Here is a 23,429-nt window from a genome sequence, read left to right on the forward strand (position 1 = left end):
GATGTTTATCTGCTTCATCTGCTGCGAAACGCTCTGCTGACACACACACTCTACTGCACACACACACACACACACACTCACTCACTCACTCACACACTCACTCACAGGCTCACACACTCTCACACACTCACACACACACTCACTCACACACACACACACACTCACACACACACTCACTCACTCACTCACACACTCACTCACAGGCTCACACACTCTTACACACTCACACACACACTCACTCACACACACACACACACACACTCACTCACACACACACACACACTCACACACACACACACTCACACACACACACACTCACACACACACACACACACACACACACACTCACTCACACACACACACACACTCACACACACACACACTCACTCACACACACACTCACACACACACTCACTCACACACACACTCACACACACACTCACTCACACACACACACACACACACTCACACACACACACACTCACACACACACACACACACTCACTCACACACACACACACACTCACACACACACACACACTCACACACACACAGACACACACACACACACACACACACAGACACACACACAGAGCTCAGGGGCCCCTGCAGGCCGGTGCCGGGGGTCCCCCGTAGGCCTTTCATTCGGGGGCCTCCAGCGGCCGTCTGGCCTCTGAACATCCGAGCGGGGCCCGATTTTTATCAGAGACGCTGGCGAAACTCACGTTTCTGTCCCTGTGTCACTCAGTGCAGAGTTCCTAATGCACCGTCCCTCAAGGAAAAGTCAAAGGGCCTTCGACCGAAGCGCTTTTGAGTTTCAGCCAGCTGAGAAAGTATGGTCGGATGTGCCTTCCGTTTACATGAGGGTGTGCGGCGGTCTGCAATTCACAGAAATACGATCGACTACTTCTTGTTTCAATTACGAGTATCGTCCTCGGTGTATGTGTATAGGTGTCGGTCCATTTTGACATTGGTTTTTACAAAGTCTATTTCACATTTCCGTTCACAGACTTAAGCTTCATTGGCTAAGCTTGATGTGTGATTGCATTACAGCAATGACTTATACTCAGTATGAAACTACAGTGAACTGAAATGAATGGTTAAGCTAGTTACCTTGGTGTAGCTACTGCTAAGCAGCCCGTGGCACCAAGCTGATGCACATTGCGTTCGGCACTAATATTACAGGTTTCATGTAGCGCGAGATGAAATCTAAAGATGCAATACCCCTTAGTCATCGTTCAAGACGGCGGGCAACAAGGTCATAAAATCATATCTATGATTCTAGCGTCCGTATCGGAACCGAAACGGTGTTACAAACTTGGAATGCGCGTGCGGAAGCTGATACGTCACGAAACGCAAAGGAAACGAGAAGAGTGCGCATATCTTTCGGTCCAAATGTGGAAACGGCTCGTCCGAAAGTGAACCGTTTCAGATCGGCTGCTGCTTTTAATCACACCGTGGAGAACTCTGTTGACACGGATCGTGAACTATGAAATTGTAAATGATGCACACGTGACAAATGACACGGGGGAGAAAATGTATCGCTGTACATAATCACAGTTGTACAGTATTTTTGAAGATAAATTCCCAAACTGACCTGTAAGTTATGGTAAATGACTCCTTAGTCATGTAACGACTGAAAATAAGTGTTCATGGGCTTAACTAGATAAACAGCCGGGTGCTCAAATTTAAATAGCAGATGGCAAAACGTCCGTCATCAACATACAGTCAGATTATATTGCACCAATACTAAAATAAAGGCCTAAAGGTCCCATCCATTAGATAGAAAGAAACACTATCACTATTGTAGCACTATCCCCGTATTTATGTAAAAACTACTAATGCGGGCAAACTATCGCATGACAAGTTACAGTGGCTCACACAGATAGACTGTAATGGACGTATAACCAATCAGGGGAGTCCACATATGGTGCCATTAAAGTAAATGCAAATGAATGATCGATAATCAATTAGTGGAGTCACGCATACTATATAATATATATATATCGGCAAAGCTGTGCATCACGTAGGATGTGGGATTTTATTGATCAGCGTACGGTCAATAAGGGCAGCTGAGACCGGAGTCATTAATGCAAGGGGCTAAGCCTCCCCGATCGAGGAGCCACCACATCCGTCCCCGGTTTTCCCTGCTGAGGCGTGACTGCGCAGTCTGACCAATCAGAGTCTGAGGCTAGCTTCCTCCAGCAGCTGGTCACCAGCGATCTCCTAAGTGACGCAATTACGCTGGTTAGGGGTTCGGTTCGAGCAGATACGAGACGCGTCTCTGGTAGTACTGCAGGAGCACGCTTTAGGGAAGTTACTGGGTTCGGAATCCCTGGCACGGCTGACTAATTAAAGAAGTCGATTACATCTTGAACACCACTCATCTGGTGCAGTTGACCCAGCGCTTCACACCGCCTTACATTCAGAACGCATTGGGCCAGACGATAATCCTATCACAGTACATGCTGTAGGATGCTAAAGCAGTCGGCTTGTTATGTGATTTCAGACAGTTCTAGATCTATTTTTTCAATTTATCAATATGCGAGTAGTGAACTGAAATTAAACTCGTCAGCCTACCACGGTGAATTGAAAGGTTAAGACGTTTGGCCACTTTCCCAGACCGTAGCCATATATTTCAAGCTTGACTTGCAAAGGACTCGCTTAATTACAAGTACTTGTTGGGAATGGTTAACGTAAGTACTTTAACTCCAATATATATATAATTTCCCAGGAAGGTGTCTTTAAACATAGCCATAACACCATGCTGTAACATGAGATACGTGTTGTTTTCTCACCACACCCAAAATTATTTTCACAATATTTTTGCAGGAAAAAAAAGTTTGACAAAATAAACTCATATCAGACATGACAATTTTCATTTAATTGTGTTCACTCACCATAATAATTTAATAATAATTTCTCCATAACTCACCATGACGTGGTGATGATTTTCATGCGATAAAAAAGATTATGATCATCTGTCAGTTTGTCTCAGTTTTTCACAAACTCTGGGGTAAAATGTTACTGATAACATACCCTCTTTGTCTATTACACAGCATAGAACTGATCTCATTGCATATGATAAATGGTATTGAAATCAGGCAATCAGTTATGCCGCTGGAGCTGATTAATTACATGTGACACCATGTGACACTTGCGTCTTGTGACTCTCCACTCTCTTGATTATCTTCTTGGACACGGCATAACAATGCAGGTCCGGTTTCATACTTGTTATGTTACAGTAGAGCACAATTTCAAATAAACAGCTGAAGGTGGTTTAGCGTTTTGGAAAGGAGCGGGATGGAGGCAATATCTATTGCAAATCTTTGAATCCCTTAATGAGACAATATTTTAATATTCTGAATAGCATGAACACAACAATAATTAATATTAACAACGAATGACATTATACAAATAAATACCCATGCTAATAAAAACAATAACAATAATAATAATTTCTCGCAAAGTATAACGATAACATGCGTGTGACGTTGGCTGTCCCGCTTGCGTGGATATTGAGCAATAAATCAAGAATAGGTTAGCCTACAACCAACATTTTTATTACTGCGGAGCCGCATTTGCGGTGCTCAGAAAAACGCGTCACCTTACGCGTCAAAAAAAAAAGAAAAAAAAAAAAGAAACAGCCTTAAGCAATATGCTAACATGACATACCTGGAAGTTTTTACCTTGTTTAATTATTGCTGCGTATTACAACGCAACGACAAGTCATTGCAACATCCAGGTAATAGGCTACGAATATTGAATCTTAATGAAGAAGATGTCTGTAAATGACGGAGCAGTGATTTAAGAAAGTCGGTGAAAACGCAGGCAAATCCCCCAATTTTACCCACTTTAGTGCACCGCACAGGAAGTATTTGGAGCCCCGGCTTTGGTAGGATCCTGAGAATCCCAGAAATCTCCCGTTAGCCCACTTATCGCAGAAACCGGGGTACTTTACCTTTGCGTCTACCTCCTCTCCCTCCAGGACCTCGTTCACCTCCGCATTCGGCTCCTCGGCCGTCGCATCTTCCTCCGTCTTGCCGTCCTGCCTCGCCGAGATCGATGCTCCCATGGTGAAAACCGCAACCTTGTTCTCGTTTTCCTTCCCGTCCGGTATACGGCTGCGAAATACGTCAACGACAAGATAATATCCGGCAACCAACGGCTAATCTGCAGACAACTCCAGAGTAGTCGGGGTCTCAAGTGATGCAATCGGTCTCCCGGCAAACTCTTTTAGAAAACCACCTCCCCTCGCAATCACATGTACGGGGACTCAGGCACGCCTTGCAGCATCAACTGATGATGAAGAAAAAAAAAAAAAAAAAACGACCTGGATGGACCAGCGTCTCTCTGTAAGATCAGCATACGTAGGCTGCCTAGAGCACGGCTGTTTACAGGCACCGATAATTAGACGGAGCTGAAACGCAGGCAAACGAACTTAATTGCGCATTACCGGTGGCAGGAAAACAAATTCTTCCTCCCCCATTTACTCTCGGATTCTGAACGCCGCCTCGGCTGCTGAAGAGAGGGACTGTCCTGAATACGGACTTAAAAGTTTGTATTACGCATCAGAGGAGAAAATGCCTCATTAACGGCGGATCAAGGCACGGTCAAAGCCGTCAGTAAGAACAGTGGAGACACTAACAACAAGGGTAACACAACTACAGATATAGCCCGGACAGGTCAGATTCGTTGCATTTTATTAAAAAGAAAAGAAAAGTGAAAAGCAATCATTAATTTATCATCATCAGCGATGCAATTGTGTGGGTTCAGATGGGATTATGTTTAACACTGGGCCACCAAGGAATCACTCATATGACCTGTAGACCAAGTTAAATATTTTATCTCTTTATCATACAGTGGTAAAACAAACTCAGACAATCTCGTGAAAATTTGATAAGTAAATGAGATAAGTATTCATATAGATAAAATGCTAACTACTGCTAATAAAATAAGTTAACAAGCAGGTGAAAACGCATAAAGCACAGATCCAACTCGCCTATAAAATTCGTTTAACGAACTATGAAAAATTAACAAAAAATTTTTTTTCAATATTATATTCAAACCCAGCCCATAATCTCAATTGAAATGACGGCTAATCGGATAATCCTAACGATGCTAAACATTGACAGCCATGTGACGATGACCATGGCTATTTCAAACGCCTAGTTAGGTCCTCAGAATGGCTGCTAGTAGGCCTACACAACTGTATTTGATTTCGTCTTCAATTTCATATGTGGTTTCTGTTACATTATTCACTCGGAATTGTGAAAAACGTGAAGACCGGGACTTGGCGTACACTCGTCCCTTTCTCCCCGCTGCTGTTCGCAAGGATTAATATGGTCAATGGCTAAACGTGACGTAGTAGGTTATACTATATCAGTTCCATTTCTCGCAGAAATGTATACTGTTTGTAAGATTATTGATCGATTACATGACGTCATAATCCTTACCACTAGTTCGTCTTGCCGTGTCATTTGCTCGTATCTCAGATGACACCTGGAGAGCGGTGAAACAACAGGACTCAGCACAATATCAGCGATGCAATTGTGTGGGTTCAGATGGGAGTATGTTTAACACTGGGCCACCAAGGAATCACTCATATGACCTGTAGACCATCCATCCATCCATCCATCCATTATCTAAACCCGCTTATCCTGAACAGGGTCGCAGGGGGGCTGGAGCCTATCCCAGCATACATTGGGCGAAAGGCAGGAATACACCCTGGACAGGTCGCCAGTCCATCGCAGGGCACACACACCATTCACTCACACACTCATACCTATGGGCAATTTAGACTCTCCAATCAGCCTAACGTGCATGTCTTTGGACTGTGGGAGGAAACCAGAGTACCCGGAGGAAACCCACGCAGACACGGGGAGAACATGCAAACTCCGCACAGAGAGGCCCCGGCCGATGGGGATTCGAACCCAGGACCTCATTGCTGTGAGGCGGCTACCCACTGCACCATCCGTGCCACCCCCACCTGTAGACCAAGTTAAATATTTTATCTCTTTATCATACAGTGGTAAAACAAACTCAGACAATCTCGTGAAAATTTGAAAAGTAAATGAGATAAGTATTCATATAATAATAATAATAATAATAATAATAATAATAATAATAATAATAATAATAATAATAAAATAAGTTAACAATCAGTTACCACAGTTAATGTTAAGGTAAAAATGAATCTTGTGCAAGAGTAAAACATTTTTCAGCTCAAACATTTTACACCAGTTTTGGCTGCCTGTATATTCTATCAAAAATACTTAAAGCCCTAAACGATTAACCTATAACGAGTTTACCATTAACAGATACATTAACTGACTTTTCATTCCAATATGAATTGGCAATAACTGATGTAGCTGTCAACACGAATGCATCATGTACAAATACATTAACAGAGCTGTACAGATGAACTTCTCAGTGGCAGATATTTAACATCAACAATAGTCCACGCCAATTCACGGAGCCCTATTGTAAAGTGTTACCAAACTGTTTTAGGACGTCCCATTGCCCTACTGCAAGCAGACTGCAAAACACTGGATACCAGTGCACATTGACCGAGCCGCCTCTGGTGCCCTTTTATATTGGAAGATGGGAATTAGTAATTAATAGATTGTTTTATAGAACAACCGATGCAAATTGAAAAATCCTGATAAGGGTAATCGGGTTACTAAAAGCTTCCAATGAAATATCAACGGAAAGATTTGCCCGTAAATGTCGTTAAGACCTGGCAAGAGGCTTGAACTTACTGTCTGCAGGCTTCGGGGAAAGGCCTTTTAATTTCAACCACATAAATCAATGTGCGGATCTTATCCACTACTGACCGGGCCAAGCAGAGAGTGAGCCCTGTCCAAAAAGAGGGAAGCAATGGCAGCAATGCTTATTTTTATTCTCTGATTTACGGAGAAATTATTATTATTATTTGTTTGTTACATGAAGATGCCAGGGAGGCCTAATTGATGGAGAAACTCTGGACGTAGGGTTAGGGTTAAAGAACAAGCTTTATGGAGCAGGAAAGAGCAGATCTCCAAATATTTCCTGCATTAGAAACCTCAATTGAATGTTAGAATAATACCATTTTACTTGATTATATGGACCTGAGAATAGTTTTTATAGATATAAATGAGATATGTATTAAAGGGAAATGGCGGTGCATTCAGAAACTCAGTATGCTACATAAGCATTAAGCAGTGCTTTAAATACCAGCAGTAATTCTTCACACCCAGAAGGCAGTCAACAGCACTACCTTAACAATTATTTACGACTAAATACAGCACAGCAGAAAAAAGCACAACAGAAAAACAAGCTGACATATGCACAAAGACACTTGCGTATAGTTCCCTGCTTTTCCATCAATGTTTAGTACTTATTAGTATTTATTAGTAATTATCAGTATTATTACTATTATTATTATTATTATTATTATTATTATTATTTATTTGTCATTGTGTCCTGTATTTTTACCGAGGGCAGAAAGTAATGTTTCTGACGCTGTAAAACTGGGCAGCCAGATTATTTGTAATTTGCAGTCTATTTGGAGTGTTCAATAAAAGCCCCATTTTGTGGTAGCCCGGTGTAATGAAAACAACGGAGTCTAACCTGGATCAGGTTACTGCTAGCAGAGTAGAGGCCTGCTACGGCTAGTCCGAGCATTGCTATTGGATGATATTGAGGGACAAGAGGGATGTGTGTGTATGTCAGAACACTACCCCTGCACACCCTGTGTTTGTCAGAACACTACCCCTGCACACCCTGTGTTTGTCAGAACACTACCCCTGCACACCCTGTGTTTGTCAGAACACTAACCCTGCACACCCTGTGTTTGTCAGAACACTAACCCTGCACACCCTGTGTTTGTCAGAACACTAACCCTGCACACCCTGTGTTTGTCAGAACACTACCCCTGCACACGCTGTGTTTGTCAGAACACTACCCCTGCACACCCTGTGTTTGCCAGAACACTAACCCTGCACACCCTGTGTTTGTCAGAACACTAACCCTGCACACCCTGTGTTTGTCAGAACACTAACCCTGCACACCCTGTGTTTGTCAGAACACTACCCCTGCACACCCTGTGTTTGTCAGAACACTAACCCTGCACACCCTGTGTTTGTCAGAACACTAACCCTGCACACCCTGTGTTTGTCAGAACACTAACCCTGCACACCCTGTGTTTGTCAGAACACTAACCCTGCACACCCTGTGTTTGTCAGAACACTACCCCTGCACACCCTGTGTTTGTCAGAACACTAACCCTGTACTCCCTGTGTTTACCTTTACTCATCAGTGGTGGTGGTGGTGGTGGTGGTGGGTACTGAACCCAATTTCACAATTGAGGTTTGCTACTGAAGGTGAAATATGCTACCTGAGTCTGCACACTTTAGTGAGGGTGCTCGGCCTAATCAGCTGTAAGGTGCTTGGGATAAAAGCATCAGCTAAATAAAAATGTATACATTTAAAGTGCGTCCTAAACTGCGCTCAAATACAGGAGCGAGCCAGCTTAGTGTACGGAGCCCTCAGTAACCGGTTGGAACAAAAAACAGCAGGCAAACCGGCCTTCCAGGGCTGAAGTTGTGCACGCCTGCACTGCACATTTGTTTGAGGAGTCCGATTACTTCCCAGTCCAATCGGCCCAGTTTTTCTGTTGCCCTGTTTAAACATTATGACATTTCTTGGCGGGTTTCACACTAACAGTCTCGGCTCCGGGAAGCACCTGTCGTAAATCAGGGATAAAAGCTCCGCCCCTTCAAACCGCAGCTCTGACACATCCCTAGCGCTGGTTTAGCTCCCTGCAGCAAAACGCATCCATCAGCACCGGGGCACGGCTAACCTCCAGCCCTGCGGGTCATGTGACCGATGATGTCACAGAGCGAGGGGGAGGGTTCTTAGCATCTTATTAGAGTGAAAGCCTTGTGCAGGCCTAGGTGGCCAGAGCTTGAATGGCCGAATCTGAACAGGAGAACAAGAACAAATCCTCTCTCTCTCTCTCTCTCGTCCCAACTGGGGGCTAGCCCAAAAAAAGACAAGTAATAATAATGACCTTCACTTCCTCCAGGGGAACAAGGAGCCTAATTCTTCACCCGGGGACAGGTCCGTCTGGGCCCCCCAGACACCGTAAGGTCGCCCGCTCTGAATGCAGTGGGGTGGGTAGAGAGCGATGCCAGCAGAACAGAGCTGAGTCAGGGCTGGCTTTGTGTGTGTGAGAGTGTGTGTGTGTGTGTCTGTGAGAGAGTGTGTGTGTGTAGGTGTGTGTGAGAGAGAGTGTGTGTGTGTGTGTGTGTGTGTGTGAGAGAGAGTGTGTGTGTGTGTGTGTGTGTGTGTCTGTGAGAGAGAGTGTGTGTGTAGGTGTGTGTGTGTGTGTGTCTGTGAGAGAGTGTGTGTGTAGGTGTGTGTGTGAGAGAGAGTGTGTGTGTGTGTGTGAGAGAGAGAATGTGTGTGTGTGTGTGAGAGTGTGTGTGTAGGTGAGTGTGTGAGTGTGTGTGAGAGAGAGTGTGTGCGTGTGAGCGTGTGTGTGTGTGAGAGAGTGTGTGTGTAGGTGAATGTGTGTACGTGTGTGTGTGTGTGTGTGTCTGTGTGTGTGAGTGTGCACGCAAGTGTCTGTATGTGAGTGTGTGTGTGTGTGTCTGTATCTGTATGCGAGTGTGTGTGTGTCTGTGAGAGTGTGTGTAGGTGAGTGTGTGTGTGAGAGACAGTGTGTGTGTCTGTGTGAGTATGTGTGTGAGAGTGAGTGTGTGTGTGTGAGAGAATGTGTGTGCACGTGTGTGTGTCTGTGTGACAGAGTGTGAGTGTATGTGTGTATGTGAATGTGTGTGTGAGTGCGTGTCTGTCAATGCGCGTGTCTGTGTGTGAGAGAGAGACAGTGTGCATGTCTTGGTGTCTCTGTGTGAGTCCGAGTATGTGTAGGTGTATGTGTCTGTCAATGTGTGTGAGAGAGTGTGTGTGTGTGTGTGTGTGTGTGTGTGTGTATGTGTGTGTGAATGTGCATGTAAGTGTGTGTGTGTGTGTCTCCCAACACAGGTCAGGCAGGCTGCCCCCCTCCCCTCCCTGGTATTCACAGATCAGTAATTATCCCTGGCGGTGTGAATGGGCTTTGGTCTCCTGAATGGGGAGGCCATAAAAAACCTTGGTTCCCGGGGTGCTTTTTTGACCGCTCAGCTTCCGGTCGATGGTCACGGTCGTGTTTTTGGGCACAGCAAGGGTGGGGGGGGGGTAAAGGCAGGGTCACATCCAAACAGCCATACCCCCCCCCCCCCCCCCCCTCTCAAGCCAACTTGCCGGAAAGCTCCTCGGAATTTCCCTGGCAGTCTGTCATTATGGTTGTTGCTTGAGTAGAGATCGCAGCCACACACCCACACACACACACACACACACAAACACAATAATCATTCTCTATGCCTGAAAGGACATGAGAATGGTTTGATTCTGTTGAACGGAAATTACATTTAATTCAATAATCAAAAACAAACTGTTTGTAAACATTTTTTATTTTTTTATTAGAATGCACAATGTATTTCATAACCGATCGTCATTCACAATGGCATTATGAAAAGTGTAACAATGGTGGAGGAGACAAAGAAGAGATTTTGAACACTGGAAAATGATGACCGTAGGTGCATCAAGAAATGAGTCTGAAAAATAATATTCTGGATCTGTCCTTGGTACTGAATAAGAACATTTGAAAGACCAAGCTTTGAGTTTGAGGATATGCAATCCCTGAACAATTTAAGGCTGGCTATGTCATGACGGCTTATGTCCAGTTAGTACACTGGGAAAAGCAGCCGTCATGACATAAGCTTCACATTTCAGTGAAAAAGATGATATCATAGGTCTGTAAACATTTTAGGACTGGGGGGGGGGGGGGGGTCTGTAAAAAAACAAACAAAGTAGTTAAATCACACTCGTTTTCAGTGCAAAAGCAGAATATCTTAAATGCATGTTGATCCACTTGCCTCTAATACAATCCATGGCAAGTATTGCACATAAATAAAGGAACACTCTGACCTCGTATACAATGCGTATTCTTTTCAACCGCCAGTGCTAGCTACCTGGCTAACCACACAAACGACAGGTCTGTATCATACACTGTACTTAAACATTTGCTAATGGACACAGCAGCGGCGGAATGTCAGAAATGGGTACGTGTATAGACAAGGGTCCGGAGAAGCCGAAAAACATCCGTTAATGACAGGTAGCGCCGCAACACGGCTGACTTAGTTTTTTTTTACCTTGTTTTTACATTCCGGTTAGCCGCTGCCCCAAGGGACTCGCGCTTTACGTGTGAACAACGACGTCCCAGGAAACGTAGCTTCTTCTGTTTTTTTTTTTTAAGTTTTTGTTTTTAAAAACACGAAGCAACAAATTTGTGTTTTGTTTTAAGACACCGGTGATTAAGGTGACTCGCGACGAAATACTGAGCGAAGGACCGAGTTTTTGTTTCACTGAAGCAACCGAGGAGTTTCTGTGCGTGTTTATAACGGCCGCTTCAATGCGACCAAACATTTCAGAAGTAATTGTAGTGTCTTTAAGATGCTCATAGGGATAGGCGTGTGTGTGTATACACAGTCCAACATGAATGCATTCATATTAATCTTTGGTGCACAACACTAATAAGACTTCAGTAGATTAGTACAAACGCTTTGTTAAAGTATGTCATCCGCATACAGGATGAACAAAGAATGATGAGATAAAATTAAATTAAAATATTAAAATATTGAAATAAAATGGCTTAGCTAAGCCAGGAAAATAAAAGAACACTCAGGAAAATAAAAGAAACCCAATAGAAAGTCAAAAAGCATACATTGTTGTCTTCACTCTGCAATGCTGTGTTGTTTCTGGGCTATGGCGCGTATAGTTTTCTCTTTAAGGCCGTGACAAGCCACAGCCCAGCGGAACATGCCGGTAACCTAGAGCAGAGAGGCATGCAGGTATTTGTCTGACAGGTGTGTGTTTTTAACAGCGGGAAGTGGAGAACGCTGCCCTGTGAATTGGGTGGGGAATTTAAAATGGCGTAATATCCGTCGTGGTGGTTTCAGGTCCAACGCTCCCAGGTTCTTCCCGCAGGTGAGCAGCTGGCCAGGTGGGGGGCAAGGCTCTGGAAGTAGATGGGGGGGTGGGTGGTGGGTGGAGGGTGGTTAGTTAATAGGTGTTACATTGACATGTAAATAGCCACCCTTAGTGCTAGTTGGTGGCAGGCCCCAAAACAAAATGAACGTGGTGTGAAGACTCCCGGTTTGAGACGAGGCGGGGAGGCTCCGCTAAACCCTATGATGTGTGCCACTCTCATAGGCTGCCAGTCATGTGACCTGAATCAACCAATCAAAACAATTTATTCTCCAAATCAGAACACTGCGATAGCTACAAATAAGGGGAGTGAGATAACGGACATCACACGACAGCTCCGCCGACTTTATAACGGGATCATATCCCTGGGGCTGCAAGGTAAAACTAACCAAAGAAGAAGACAGATTCAAAGAGCAAGACTCCAACTCCCATCAGCCCCGAAAAACACCACGTCCACTTCCTGAAGTGTAATATATTGCCATATCATAAAGTGGCAATAATTATGATATTTGTCCATGAGTTATGAAGTGTTGGAATATAGAGATAATATACTGAATTATATTTTACATTACTTCCCAGTTCCATAAGTGACAAATATGTATAAATAGTTTTGTAAGCTAAGCAACTTGGACCCCAAGCGAACACGTAAGGGAAGCAACATGACACAACAAATTAATCTCTTCAATTAATTAATGTCTTTGGGCCTTGCTCTGACAGGGAGAGGCTAATAGAAAATGGCTGCTGTCACCTCGTAACTAACCTGCAAAAAATGAAACCTTTTTTCAGCTTAAGCAACTTAGCGAAGCAAATTAAGCCTCATTTCTGGGCCTTGCTCTGTAATCTAAAATGGCGGCCGTCTGTCTGCCAGACCCAGCGTCTGGCCGCTCAGCTGACCAACGACGAGGACACACGGCGGACGGGTGGCCTGTTAACCGGCTCATTTCTTTCCCCCCCGGCATCACAAGGGCAGCCTCCGCGCCAAAAAAATATTCCCGCTAAATTAAAAGTAAAAGTTTTGACGCCGAGAACTAAGATGATTGCTGTCTGCGATCCAAAAGGCGGCTGTTTGTTGGATAACAAAAACAAGTCGTCAAACTCCAGAGACTGAGACGCCATCTTAATTCGCAGAGCTATTTTGGCAGTTATTGAAAAGCTGTCAGCCTTCCTCTGCCTTACCGCAGACTGCAAAGACGAATGGGATTAGCTCAGCCCTCAGGCTGATATGGTTATGGGGGCCGCTCTGTGTGATGAAATGATTTATCCATTATGTCCGTTTAGCGGTCGCTCCGGAGTGAATCGAAAAATGGAACGCGTTGAGTGCATTCGGATAGGTTAACATAAACAGCAGCAGAAGAGAAAAATAGTTAAAACCCAATGATAATAGAAAATAAATGTGTGTGTGAACTGACAAGTAAAAGTATAAGTTTATGAATGAGTCATGGTCCAGGGATGAATTTCTGACAGGCAGTGGTTGGGGCTCCTTACCTGCTTAACTATGACAACGTGGGGGTCCCCTCAGAAGAGCCCAGTGATCTCCTCTGTGACTGGGTCCAGGTCGATGTCATAGAAACAGGGCCGAGTTGGCAGGCCAGGCATCGTACTCATCTGGAAGAGAGAGAGAGAGAGAGAGAGAGGGAGAGAGACTCAGTTACCCTGTCTGTCAATCGATCAATCAATCAAGACTAAACGTAAGAATAACGTCTCTTCTCTGCGCTACCGCACACAGCCCGGCTCGGACAGGATATGCTGAGAATGTCGAGGCCTCGAGGGACTTGAAATGTTATTTACTGCGCCACCAAAGGCTATTTAGCTCCATAGGATTTATGTCAGTCCGGTAACGTCATTGGGTCATAAAACTCATGAAGTAAAGGTTTGTGTCTGAGTGGGGACTCCTCATTACATTTGTGGGAACACTTGAGTGTCTGATACCGGACCTCATGCAAACGTGCCAAGCTCGGTGAACAGCGCCGACCCGGCAGTATCCTGAGGCTGTAACACACCCAAGGAAAACACAACCACAGAAATGGATAAAGCACAACTTCACTGGAGAGGAAGTCATCAAAGATCCTCCTGCCTTGAGAAAATATACACATTTCTTCTGCCGTTTGGTTAATATTCTCTGCTATTCCTGTTTGTCTTTAGGATTGTTATTAATTGCGGATGTGGTATACTTCTTCCAAGAATACTTTATTTGTTTATTATACTTAATTTGTTACTCAACTCTTGCCAAACGTGCAAATAAGATGTAAACATGATGCTTTATAAACAATGTCTAATGTAGAGTGGTGATTGGGTACTAAACAGCCCTGATTGGCCAGATACTCCAAGGCCATCAACTCTGACATATTTTGATTGGCCAGGTTTTGAGGAGACCGACTGTGACCCTTTGTAATTGGCCAGCTTCTCAGTAGCGCTCAAACTGGGTGACAGATTCGATTTCCAGTTGTACCGTTGAGCCAGGGGCATGTTCAATCTAAAAACATTTTGCTACGTTTTGCGATGGTTTCTGTGTTGAATGATATGTTTCCTCCCAACGGTGTGCAAGGCTTTGCAGCAGGCTTTGAGGTATGTTATGGGGTGGACTGTAGCGTAGTGGTTAAGGTAAATGACTGGGACATGCAAGGTCGGTGTAGCCACAATAAGATCCGCACAGCCGCTGGGCCCTTGAGCAAGACCCTTAACCCTGCATTGCTCCAGGGGAGGATTGTCTCCTGCTTAGTCTAATCAACTGTACGTCGCTCTGGATAAGAACGTCTGCCAAATGCCAATAATGTAATGTTTGCTCCCATTTTGGTTGGTGTGCCCAAATCAGCAATAATGCAGGCCTGTGGAGAACGCGTTCTCAGACGCCGTAGGAGCAAACCATACGACATCAATCAGTCCACTCCACGGTGTGCAACAGGATGTTCAACGCGCCACCGTTTCTGTTTAAATAAACCTTTCGCCGCGTTTTGTCGGGGCTGAACGTGGGCCCAGGTACTATCTGAACCTCTTCAGTAAATATCCAGCCGGATAAATGGCTCATTCCCAAAATCGCCCGCAGTCCTAAAGATTTATCTGACTTCTGTAATAACAGAGCATTACTAAAACATGTGAAATGCGTGTAGGTTTACATAAGCACCCATACTTTAAAGATAAAGACAATTTGAAACACAAAACCTGGCATTGCGGCAGTACGTCTTGTAATAACAGGGGTGTTGACTGAGAATGTAAACATCTATGTAAGAATTAACTGGGCTTACAATTTAACCACCGGCTATGATTTCATACAACAACACGTGAACAAAGTGCATATTTCCCCACGGAAAAACCTGTTCAGAGAAATGCAGAAGTGCATTGACTCTGACAGAATTAACTGTGATGCGTTTTCTTTAGAGCAGCAAGATTTAAAAGCACTGCATTTTTCCATCAGTATTAAACAGGGAACAAAGTCATTATGAATTCATGGTTTATGGACGTATAAATCTTAAATTAATTTCCTTTTAACAATATTTCTATAAATGGTCTCCGGATGCAACACATTTTCATCAAAAATTTCACAAACAGCTTGTCTTGTCTGTCAGAGACGGTGAACAGCATTGTGTAGATATTTTGACAACAGTTAATTCGTCCCAATTACAAGGTAGGGCCTGACACCCAAAACAAGCGAAACCCATTCATTTATATAACGGAGGCCCCCACACTGATCAAATCATTTCATTTTAGGGTTCGTAAGCAGAGCATATTAACAGACGGCCCTCTTTATTCTCCCAAGGCGGTACTTAGAGACCGAAACCCACTCAACAGGAGATATTAAACGCCTCCCATCTTCACTCTTTCACTAGATTACTAGAATTAGAGGCAATTTATTCAATTACGTCCCAGGCCCCGAGAACGCTGAGGCAGGCGCAAAAGACCGCCGATGTGATCAGCCCGCACCGCACGGAGTATGAAACGGGTATCGGAAATCCACACGCGTCGCTCCCTGCGTGACAAGAAGACTGCTTAATGTGTTGACGTGACAGATGACGCTCGTGACTTATGGGTTTCAATAACGCTCCCCTGTCATTGGGAGATACAGGAGGCAGAACCCTGGCCACTGGACCAGCCCAACGACGTACGCTGCAGTCCGTAAGTATTTGTACAGTGACGCATTTTTGGCTCATTGGATTATAAAACGATGAATGCGAGGTTAAAGTACAGACGGTCAGCTTTAATTTGCGGGGTTATTTACATCCATATCTTACGCTGTCCAAATACTTACGGCCTGCACTGTGTGTGAAATGCTGTCGAAGTCAGCAAACTCAGAGACGGAGCCGGCACAGTGGAACCCCGTACTGATTGATTATCAGTGGGTGAAAGACGAGGTAATTAATTCTGTGCCGAACGCATTAGCGTGAACACTGACTGATTGAGCGTGCTGGGCATTAAAACTCCACACCCTGAGCTGGCCAGAGGAGGATAGGCCCCCTTGCCTTCCGTCTGGTTCCTTCAGAGGTTTCTTCCTCAATCCCTCCGGGGAGTTATTCCTTGCCACCGTTGCCCTAGGCTCATTCGTGTGGGGGTTTAGGCCAGTGTTTATAGTGAAGCGTATTGTGCCAAATATTTGTAAAATGCCCTATTAAAATTAATTACAGTTCATGTGAGTGGCAGAGGAAAATTGTACACTGTGAAATGTTGCCCTGCTGAAACGATCAGAGGAGAGAATAGGCTATTTGTTAAAATCTATAGCCCCCTTGAGATGGTACATCTCCTTTTCGAGGGGGTCCTAAAATAACTCTAGGCAAAGATTTAAGGCTTAGGGAAATGTGTAGTAACTGAAAGAAAGTGTTATTATTTCCTGAAATGTGCAGTGCAACGCCCGCCATGAGATCGAGGACATTAGCGTACGACCTGTTCAGGTCACCAGCTGCTCCAGTCAGAACAGCCGTGACAGGTAGTCCCTGGAGGGCTGACCGGCGGCCATTTTGTGAATGACAAGGCGAGACTCGCTTCCTTGCTCGACCGTCTTGCCACTTGTTTACTGATTACAGGCTAGAGCAGGCGACAAAAACGCATTCTTCACCTTGATGGCGTTTCTGAGGCGCTGTCAGTAATGGGCTGCTGCTAACCGCTAACCGCTAACCGCACTGACAGCTCAGCCCACTCTTCTGTGTACACCTTTTCCTCCTAAATATCACTTCTCAGTTTACCTGGATGTTTACACACAGAGAACAAAGAGCCCCGTAACTGGCACCTGTCCAGGTAACAGATTTAGAGGAGGAGCGCCAACGGCCTCACGGCTGAGATGTGCGTGTCCCTCAGAGATTTCAAGAAACCTCTGTCTTTTTTTTAATGATATTTTTTAGGCCTTTTTCAGCTTTATTGGACAGTATATAGTATAGAGAGACAGGAAGAATGGGAGCGAGAGAGAGGGGAAGACATGCGACAAATGTCGGACGGTCGGATTCGAACCGCCGACGTCGCGGCTCGCAATGAGCATGCGGTCAGTGCTCTACAGGCTGCGCCACCGAGACACCCAAACCTCTGTCTTTTTGAGAACCCGCTCAATTTCCTCTTCAGCACAAGAAGAACACGGCAGACTAATCTTTATTATGACAGACGGTGGTGATGTGTTCTACATTTTTAGCACCTCCCATAGCTGACCCAGACCTGGGTCAAACGCGTAATCCTTTTGGATCCAAATTCTCCTCTACACTTTACTGAGCTTGTCTGGTGTAGTGGAACCTCTCAAAAAGCACAAACTCCGCCTTCCGGGCTTCCTGGTTGGCCCAAGTGCACCAGGCAAGATCAATCGAGCACAGAAAAAGTATTTGAATCCAAAACAATCGCGTATTTGACCCAGGCGTGGACAGGTCAGGCGAGCGAGGTGAAGTGGGGCAGATTTGGCGCTGATGGCGCTACCCAGGGGGTATAAAAAGCCCCCACACAAGCAGCGCTGGCTGGCTGAGCTCCTGTAGCCGTCTGACAGACATTAACCTCGGAGCTGTGGAGCTGTGGAGCCCTGGATCACTGCCTCACAGACTGGACCCACGCCCAGGCAGAGAACTGGACAGAACCGGTTCTCTCCAGTGTGCATCGCTGAGGCCGAGTGTCTCATGTCATTTGAAAAATAAAATAAAATAAAAATCCAGACAAAGGCTCGCTAGCTGGTCAGTGTCAGGAGGACACGATCGGATGATTGTTAAAAAATGTATGAAATAGTTTAAACAAGTATTTTCTCAAACATAAAATCAAAACTTTTCTCTAAAAATAGAAAATAAAACCACACAATAAAACAAATGAAAACAAACATGTTTCTTTCTGCATGTATGTGTGTGTGTGTGTGTGTGTGTGTGAGAGAGTGTGTGTGTGTGTGTGTGTGTGTGTGTGTGTGTGTGAGAGAGTGTGTGTGTGTGAGTGTGTGTGCACGTGTGTGTGTGTGTGTGTGTGTGTGTGTGTGTGTGTGTGTGTGTGTGTGTGTGTGTGTGTGTGTGTGTGTGTGTGAAATAGTGTTAAGTGTTATCATAGCCATCAGCCTGACTCCATTGGGGAGAGGAGTTATGGGGAGACTGGAGACGGATGGAATGGAGGGGGGATGAGAACAGAACGGACAGGAGAGAGAGGACCCAGGCTGGGCGGGACAGAATGTAACAGCAGAACAGGAACGGAACAGAACAAAATCTCACACTGGCATCAAAACGGGCCATTTTCAACCCTTACTGTAAGCCAGGGGAGTCGGTGTGTTAAATGCAAATGGTTAAAAAAAAAGTAACCAAGAAAAGAATCTCCAAAATATACAGTAAATTAAAATCAACTGACCGGTCAAATGTTATTCCGGAACGAGCCAGACAAATTACGGTAATGAAATCTTGAGATTAAAGAGGGCCATGTGAACGGATAATCACGAGAGCAGTAAACAACCCTCAGTCCGGCCGGGCCCGTCTCCCTCCCCCCCTTCAGGGACGTCAAAGCGAATTTCAATGTTCCTTTTCCGCTGAAAGAATTCCCCTCCGCTGATGAAAACCCTGAGAACTCCATGAACCTCGCTTCAATAAACCTACTGACTGAAAACTTATCCGCCAAATTTCTCATTGCCAATTTCTCTGAGAGCAAGCAGAAGCACCGAAGAGATCTCTGCGGGAGAAGCCCGACTTCTTGCTTCGATTTTTAAGGCAACACACACACCCCTAAACATCAGCCTTGTGATGGAACAGCACACCAGACAGAATTCCATCCATCCATTATCTGAACCCGCTTATCCTGAACAGGGTCGCAGGGGGGCTGGAGCCTATCCCAGCATACATTGGGCGAAAGGCAGGAATACATCCTGGACAGGTCGCCAGTCCATCGCAGGGCACACACACCATTCACTCACACACACATACCTACGGGCAATTTAGACTCTCCAATCAGCCTAACGTCCATGTCTTTGGACTGTGGGAGGAAACCGGAGTACCCGGAGGAAACCCACGCAAACACGGGGAGAACATGCAAACTGCGCACAGAGAGGCCCCGGCCGACGGGGATTCAAACCCAGGACCTCCTTGCTGTGAGGCGGCAGTGCTACCCACTGCACCATCCGTGCCGCCTCCAGACAGAATTAGACAAGTTATTAGTTTTAAGTCATACCAGGCTCAATACAAAACTCAAATCATGGCAAAGGATGAGAACCCATCGCTGAAATCACTGAATTCCTTTGTAATTGATTGAATTTACAATAATGCTGACAGCATGTTTCATTCTGTGTGAAATATGGGGCTGGACCTTTGCCCAGGTACAACAGATGGAAACAAGTTATCTTCCCAACTCCCGAGGTCTGTGGCATAGATGCGGTGTATCTGCTCAAATCAATGTAATAATGAATAAACTATATTATACGTGAGAGACTGAGAATACAGTGTATTTAAATTTGCGCTGAGAAGCGGATCGTGACTGTGGGTTTCACAGGATGGACACGGTCAAGAACTGTCAAGAAAACTCAATGAGTTCCGAACTTCGGCTGCCGTTAAGAATCAATAAGATCAAAAGAGACCACTCTAAGGTTTTTTTAAACGGAAATAGAGACTACGCAGGTCATTATAGCTACGTCATATTTCAGCGGAGGTACATCTGGCGGCTGACGGGGATATTACACGGCGTATTATGTCTTCCGTGTCCTGTGGCTGGTGGTCAGAGGCGCATGCATTGTGTTGTCGGGGCGGGTTGGGAATGAGTAAAATCCAGAAGCAATTTTCTGCTGTCACCGCCAGCGGAGTGTTCATCCTTGCCTCACAAACTCGCTGCTCACGCCGAAACCGGTCCCCGGGTCTTTACCGCGGATTTCAAACGTAACCGCCGCTAATTCCGAATTCCCCACGTGCCTTATCTCCCGCAGATGCTCGACGCCGTTTACGAGACGCTTCTGAACGGAGGGGGGAAGAGAAACATTTCAGATGAAGGCAGAGGGGAAACAAGCAGCCAAATTTCCTGTCTGAGGAAGTCGCTCACCGTCAATAAAAGGTAAATAAGCACTGTCTTAAACAGGGGAAGACAGAGGGGAGAAGTAGCACCACGGCTGTCATCTGGGGCTGCGGTCCGAAACCAATTAGTGCTGCAACCAACAGTCTGTTAAACTGGAACCAGCTCTTCATTCATTGAGCGCCGGAACTTGCATGTGCACCCTTCAAACAGCTCCAGGTCTCTTATGAACTGACAAAAAGATGGATGTGGATTATGGTTTATGGCGTGCCAGTTAAATTCCAGAAGCTTTTAGCTTGGTGCAAGACGCAGAATCCTCAACAGACGTACCGACAGCTCCACAGAGCTCCGCAGAATCAGACTAAGCTCACTGCAGGCCTTTTCCCTCCATTTCCTGCCGGAGCGATCAGGGCGTGGCTGCGACCACACATCACTGTCTCTCGAGTGACCGATCTCAGCGGCGATCTCAGCGGCCGCCCGAACCCCGGGCCTCCCTCCCTGGAAGGAGCGTGCCTCTCCTCCGCCCAATCAGAGGCCACCTCTGGTGGGGAGAGGATTTCCTGCTTCCCCTGGTTTCCAGGAACCCAATCAGAAATGCCCCTAATCAAAGGTGCCCCCTTTCCGGTGTTCTCACACCCCCCGTGTGTAATGCCCCACGAACGCACCACATTCCTGAGTTATGTCCAGAATGCAGTCTGAACAGCCTTGGCAGAACAAAAGAAAAATAATAATGACGCACACTTAACCCTTTGAAGGTGCAGGGTCGCCAGTATGCAATTAGGATGTTCTTAACTGAAGATTCTAATGCTGATGTCACAGTCTGAAGGCGGTGGAGTTCTAGAACACTGACTTTGAATTGTGTTTGTCATCGACGCATAAGCACAGTCAGCTAAAATAACCACACTGTTTTCTGTCAATGACATGAATATTACACTAATGTGCAGCCGTTAAACACTCTACTCTGTGGAATGTACACACATCCTTGCCCTTTCTGGGAAGGAAGAGGGAAGGACTTGTGATTTATCCTTTTTAACCCCTTAAGACCTGGCAATTCCTTTTAGTCCCCTGTAGGGACGTCAGTTTCCGGTCTTACCCTCAAGAACCATGTATTCTACTGTGCTATAACCTACACTACAAGGGACATTGAGTAAAAATAAAATGAGTAACATTTTTGAGAATATGTTCACTGCAACATGTTTTTGTCACACAAGACCACTTGTATTATGTCAGAAAATGTAAATGTAAATATTATTTTTATTTTTTCCTGGTTGGCCCCAGGAGGATAAGGTTGAAGATCAATTGTCCCGAGGATGACGGACCTCGGAAAAATGCGCTTTTGAGGAATCTCGAGGACTCATTAGCCTCGGAAAAGGAGGGGAGCTCTGCTTCCCTCGTGGGGTTTTAATGAAGCCACCCTAGGAAATGACCCGAAGCCTTAGGAGGCCAGCGGTCCCACATCCCGATGGAAAACAGCACAGGCCACGAAGCTTCAAGAGCTGCCTGAGGCTCTCGCTCTCCGTGAACCGCTCTGTGTGTGCGTGTGTGCTCGCGAAAATAACGGGGGCTACATAACATGTCAAAAGTGTTGGAGGTTATGGATGCAGCTTATAAGCCCTTTTTTTACGGTGTGAGATCACAAATAATGAAATTAGAATGTTCTCAAATGAACATTCTAATGCTGGTGTAACAATCACTACTGGTAATGGAATGCAACCGAGTTCTAGAACACTGAATTAGAGTTCTGAAGGGAAATAAATAAATAAATAAAATAAATAAATAAATAAACATTCCAAAAAAAAGAAAAACGCTCTTCAAAAGTCTACTGTGGTAAGACTTTTGGCTCCCAGATGAAGTAAATATATTCGGGGTAAAGGCAACAGGGCCTGTGCACTTTCATACAAATAGTTTTGTCTAGCTACCGCATGCTGCTCCATATTTTAATTCCAGGATAAATAAAGGAAAGATGTCTGTAAAAATGACAACAATAGGCTCTCTATTCTCTGCTGTAAATAGCAGGTCGGTCACTCTCACTGAAGTGACGGTGAACGTGACACTACAGGAAGGCCCTGATGCTAAACTGGGAGTCCCATCCCTGCCAAGGAGCGCTCCATTATTCCGGAGACAATGCCCCCATTGTCCTCGGAACGCCCCACACAAAAAGGGGACAATGCGGAGTTCTAGAACATGGTAACGGCTGTAAAAAAGAGCTCCGTCCGCCAAGAGTCTGAATCAATTCCGCTTAACGGCGATCCAACTGAACTAAAATTAGTTTACCAAATTCCACAGAAAATTCCCATTTTCCCATTATTCTAAGCAGGGCCCGCTGGGTACAATTCTCCGGCCCACAGCAAAATGACATTATAACATAATTCCCGGGCCTGGGACAATAATATTTACCACAAGTTCACAGACAATTGAGCCCCCTCTTCCTCCGAGATTGTAAGACGCACACAGCCCTGTTTAACCGCGTCCATACAGCGGGTTCCGCACGGTCATGGGATTGTATAGGAAGTGATCGACGGTTATGAGAGGCTTCACTGCAAACAATGTCTGTCATGACCAAGTGTTTTAGTCTTGTAGTGAGACTTAAAATCACATTTCTTTCTGTCTAGTTGAAAATATTGGCTTGTTTTAAGTTACTTTTTGCTCAACAAGTGACATTTTTTGCCCCTCAGCAAATCTTGAAGAGTTAATCTGTCTCACCTCATTGGCAATGAGCTTGTCTCATTTTGCGAAAAAGTAGCAGAAATAAGATTTTAAGCCTACAGAATACAGGGCTGAAACACTTAAGACTGACTTAGCTTTTTAGTTTGTTTTTGCAAGCGTTCTCACATGTGGAGTTTAGAGCATTTTAAAGTAATTTAGCGCAGGGTGCACTGCATCAGCTTTGGCGGGACGTAAAGGTAACTAGGGGGCGTAAAAACAGCCCTCGAGTGAGC

General features: G+C 45.1%; 2 protein-coding genes across 2 annotated transcripts in view; both read right to left on the reverse strand.

The window, feature by feature from the left end:
• Window positions 1-4,247, reverse strand: part of akap12b (A kinase (PRKA) anchor protein 12b) — a 53,049-nt gene extending 48,802 nt beyond the window's left edge. The window contains exon 1 of the mRNA XM_061242685.1: window positions 3,962-4,247. Within this exon, the coding sequence (XP_061098669.1) occupies window positions 3,962-4,075 (114 nt within the window). The 5' untranslated portion in view covers window positions 4,076-4,247. The remainder of the gene's footprint in view (window positions 1-3,961) is intronic.
• A 6,268-nt stretch (window positions 4,248-10,515) lies between these two features.
• Window positions 10,516-23,429, reverse strand: part of mthfd1l (methylenetetrahydrofolate dehydrogenase (NADP+ dependent) 1 like) — a 56,784-nt gene continuing 43,870 nt past the window's right edge. The window contains exons 17-18 of the mRNA XM_061241584.1: window positions 13,558-13,677; window positions 10,516-12,103 (exon numbers count right to left, since the gene is read on the reverse strand). Of these exons, the coding sequence (XP_061097568.1) occupies window positions 13,588-13,677 (90 nt within the window). The 3' untranslated portion in view covers window positions 10,516-12,103; window positions 13,558-13,587. The remainder of the gene's footprint in view (window positions 12,104-13,557; window positions 13,678-23,429) is intronic.

The sequence above is a fragment of the Conger conger genome, chromosome 5 (assembly GCF_963514075.1).
Source record: "Conger conger chromosome 5, fConCon1.1, whole genome shotgun sequence".
NCBI classification, from domain to species: Eukaryota; Metazoa; Chordata; class Actinopteri; order Anguilliformes; family Congridae; genus Conger; species Conger conger.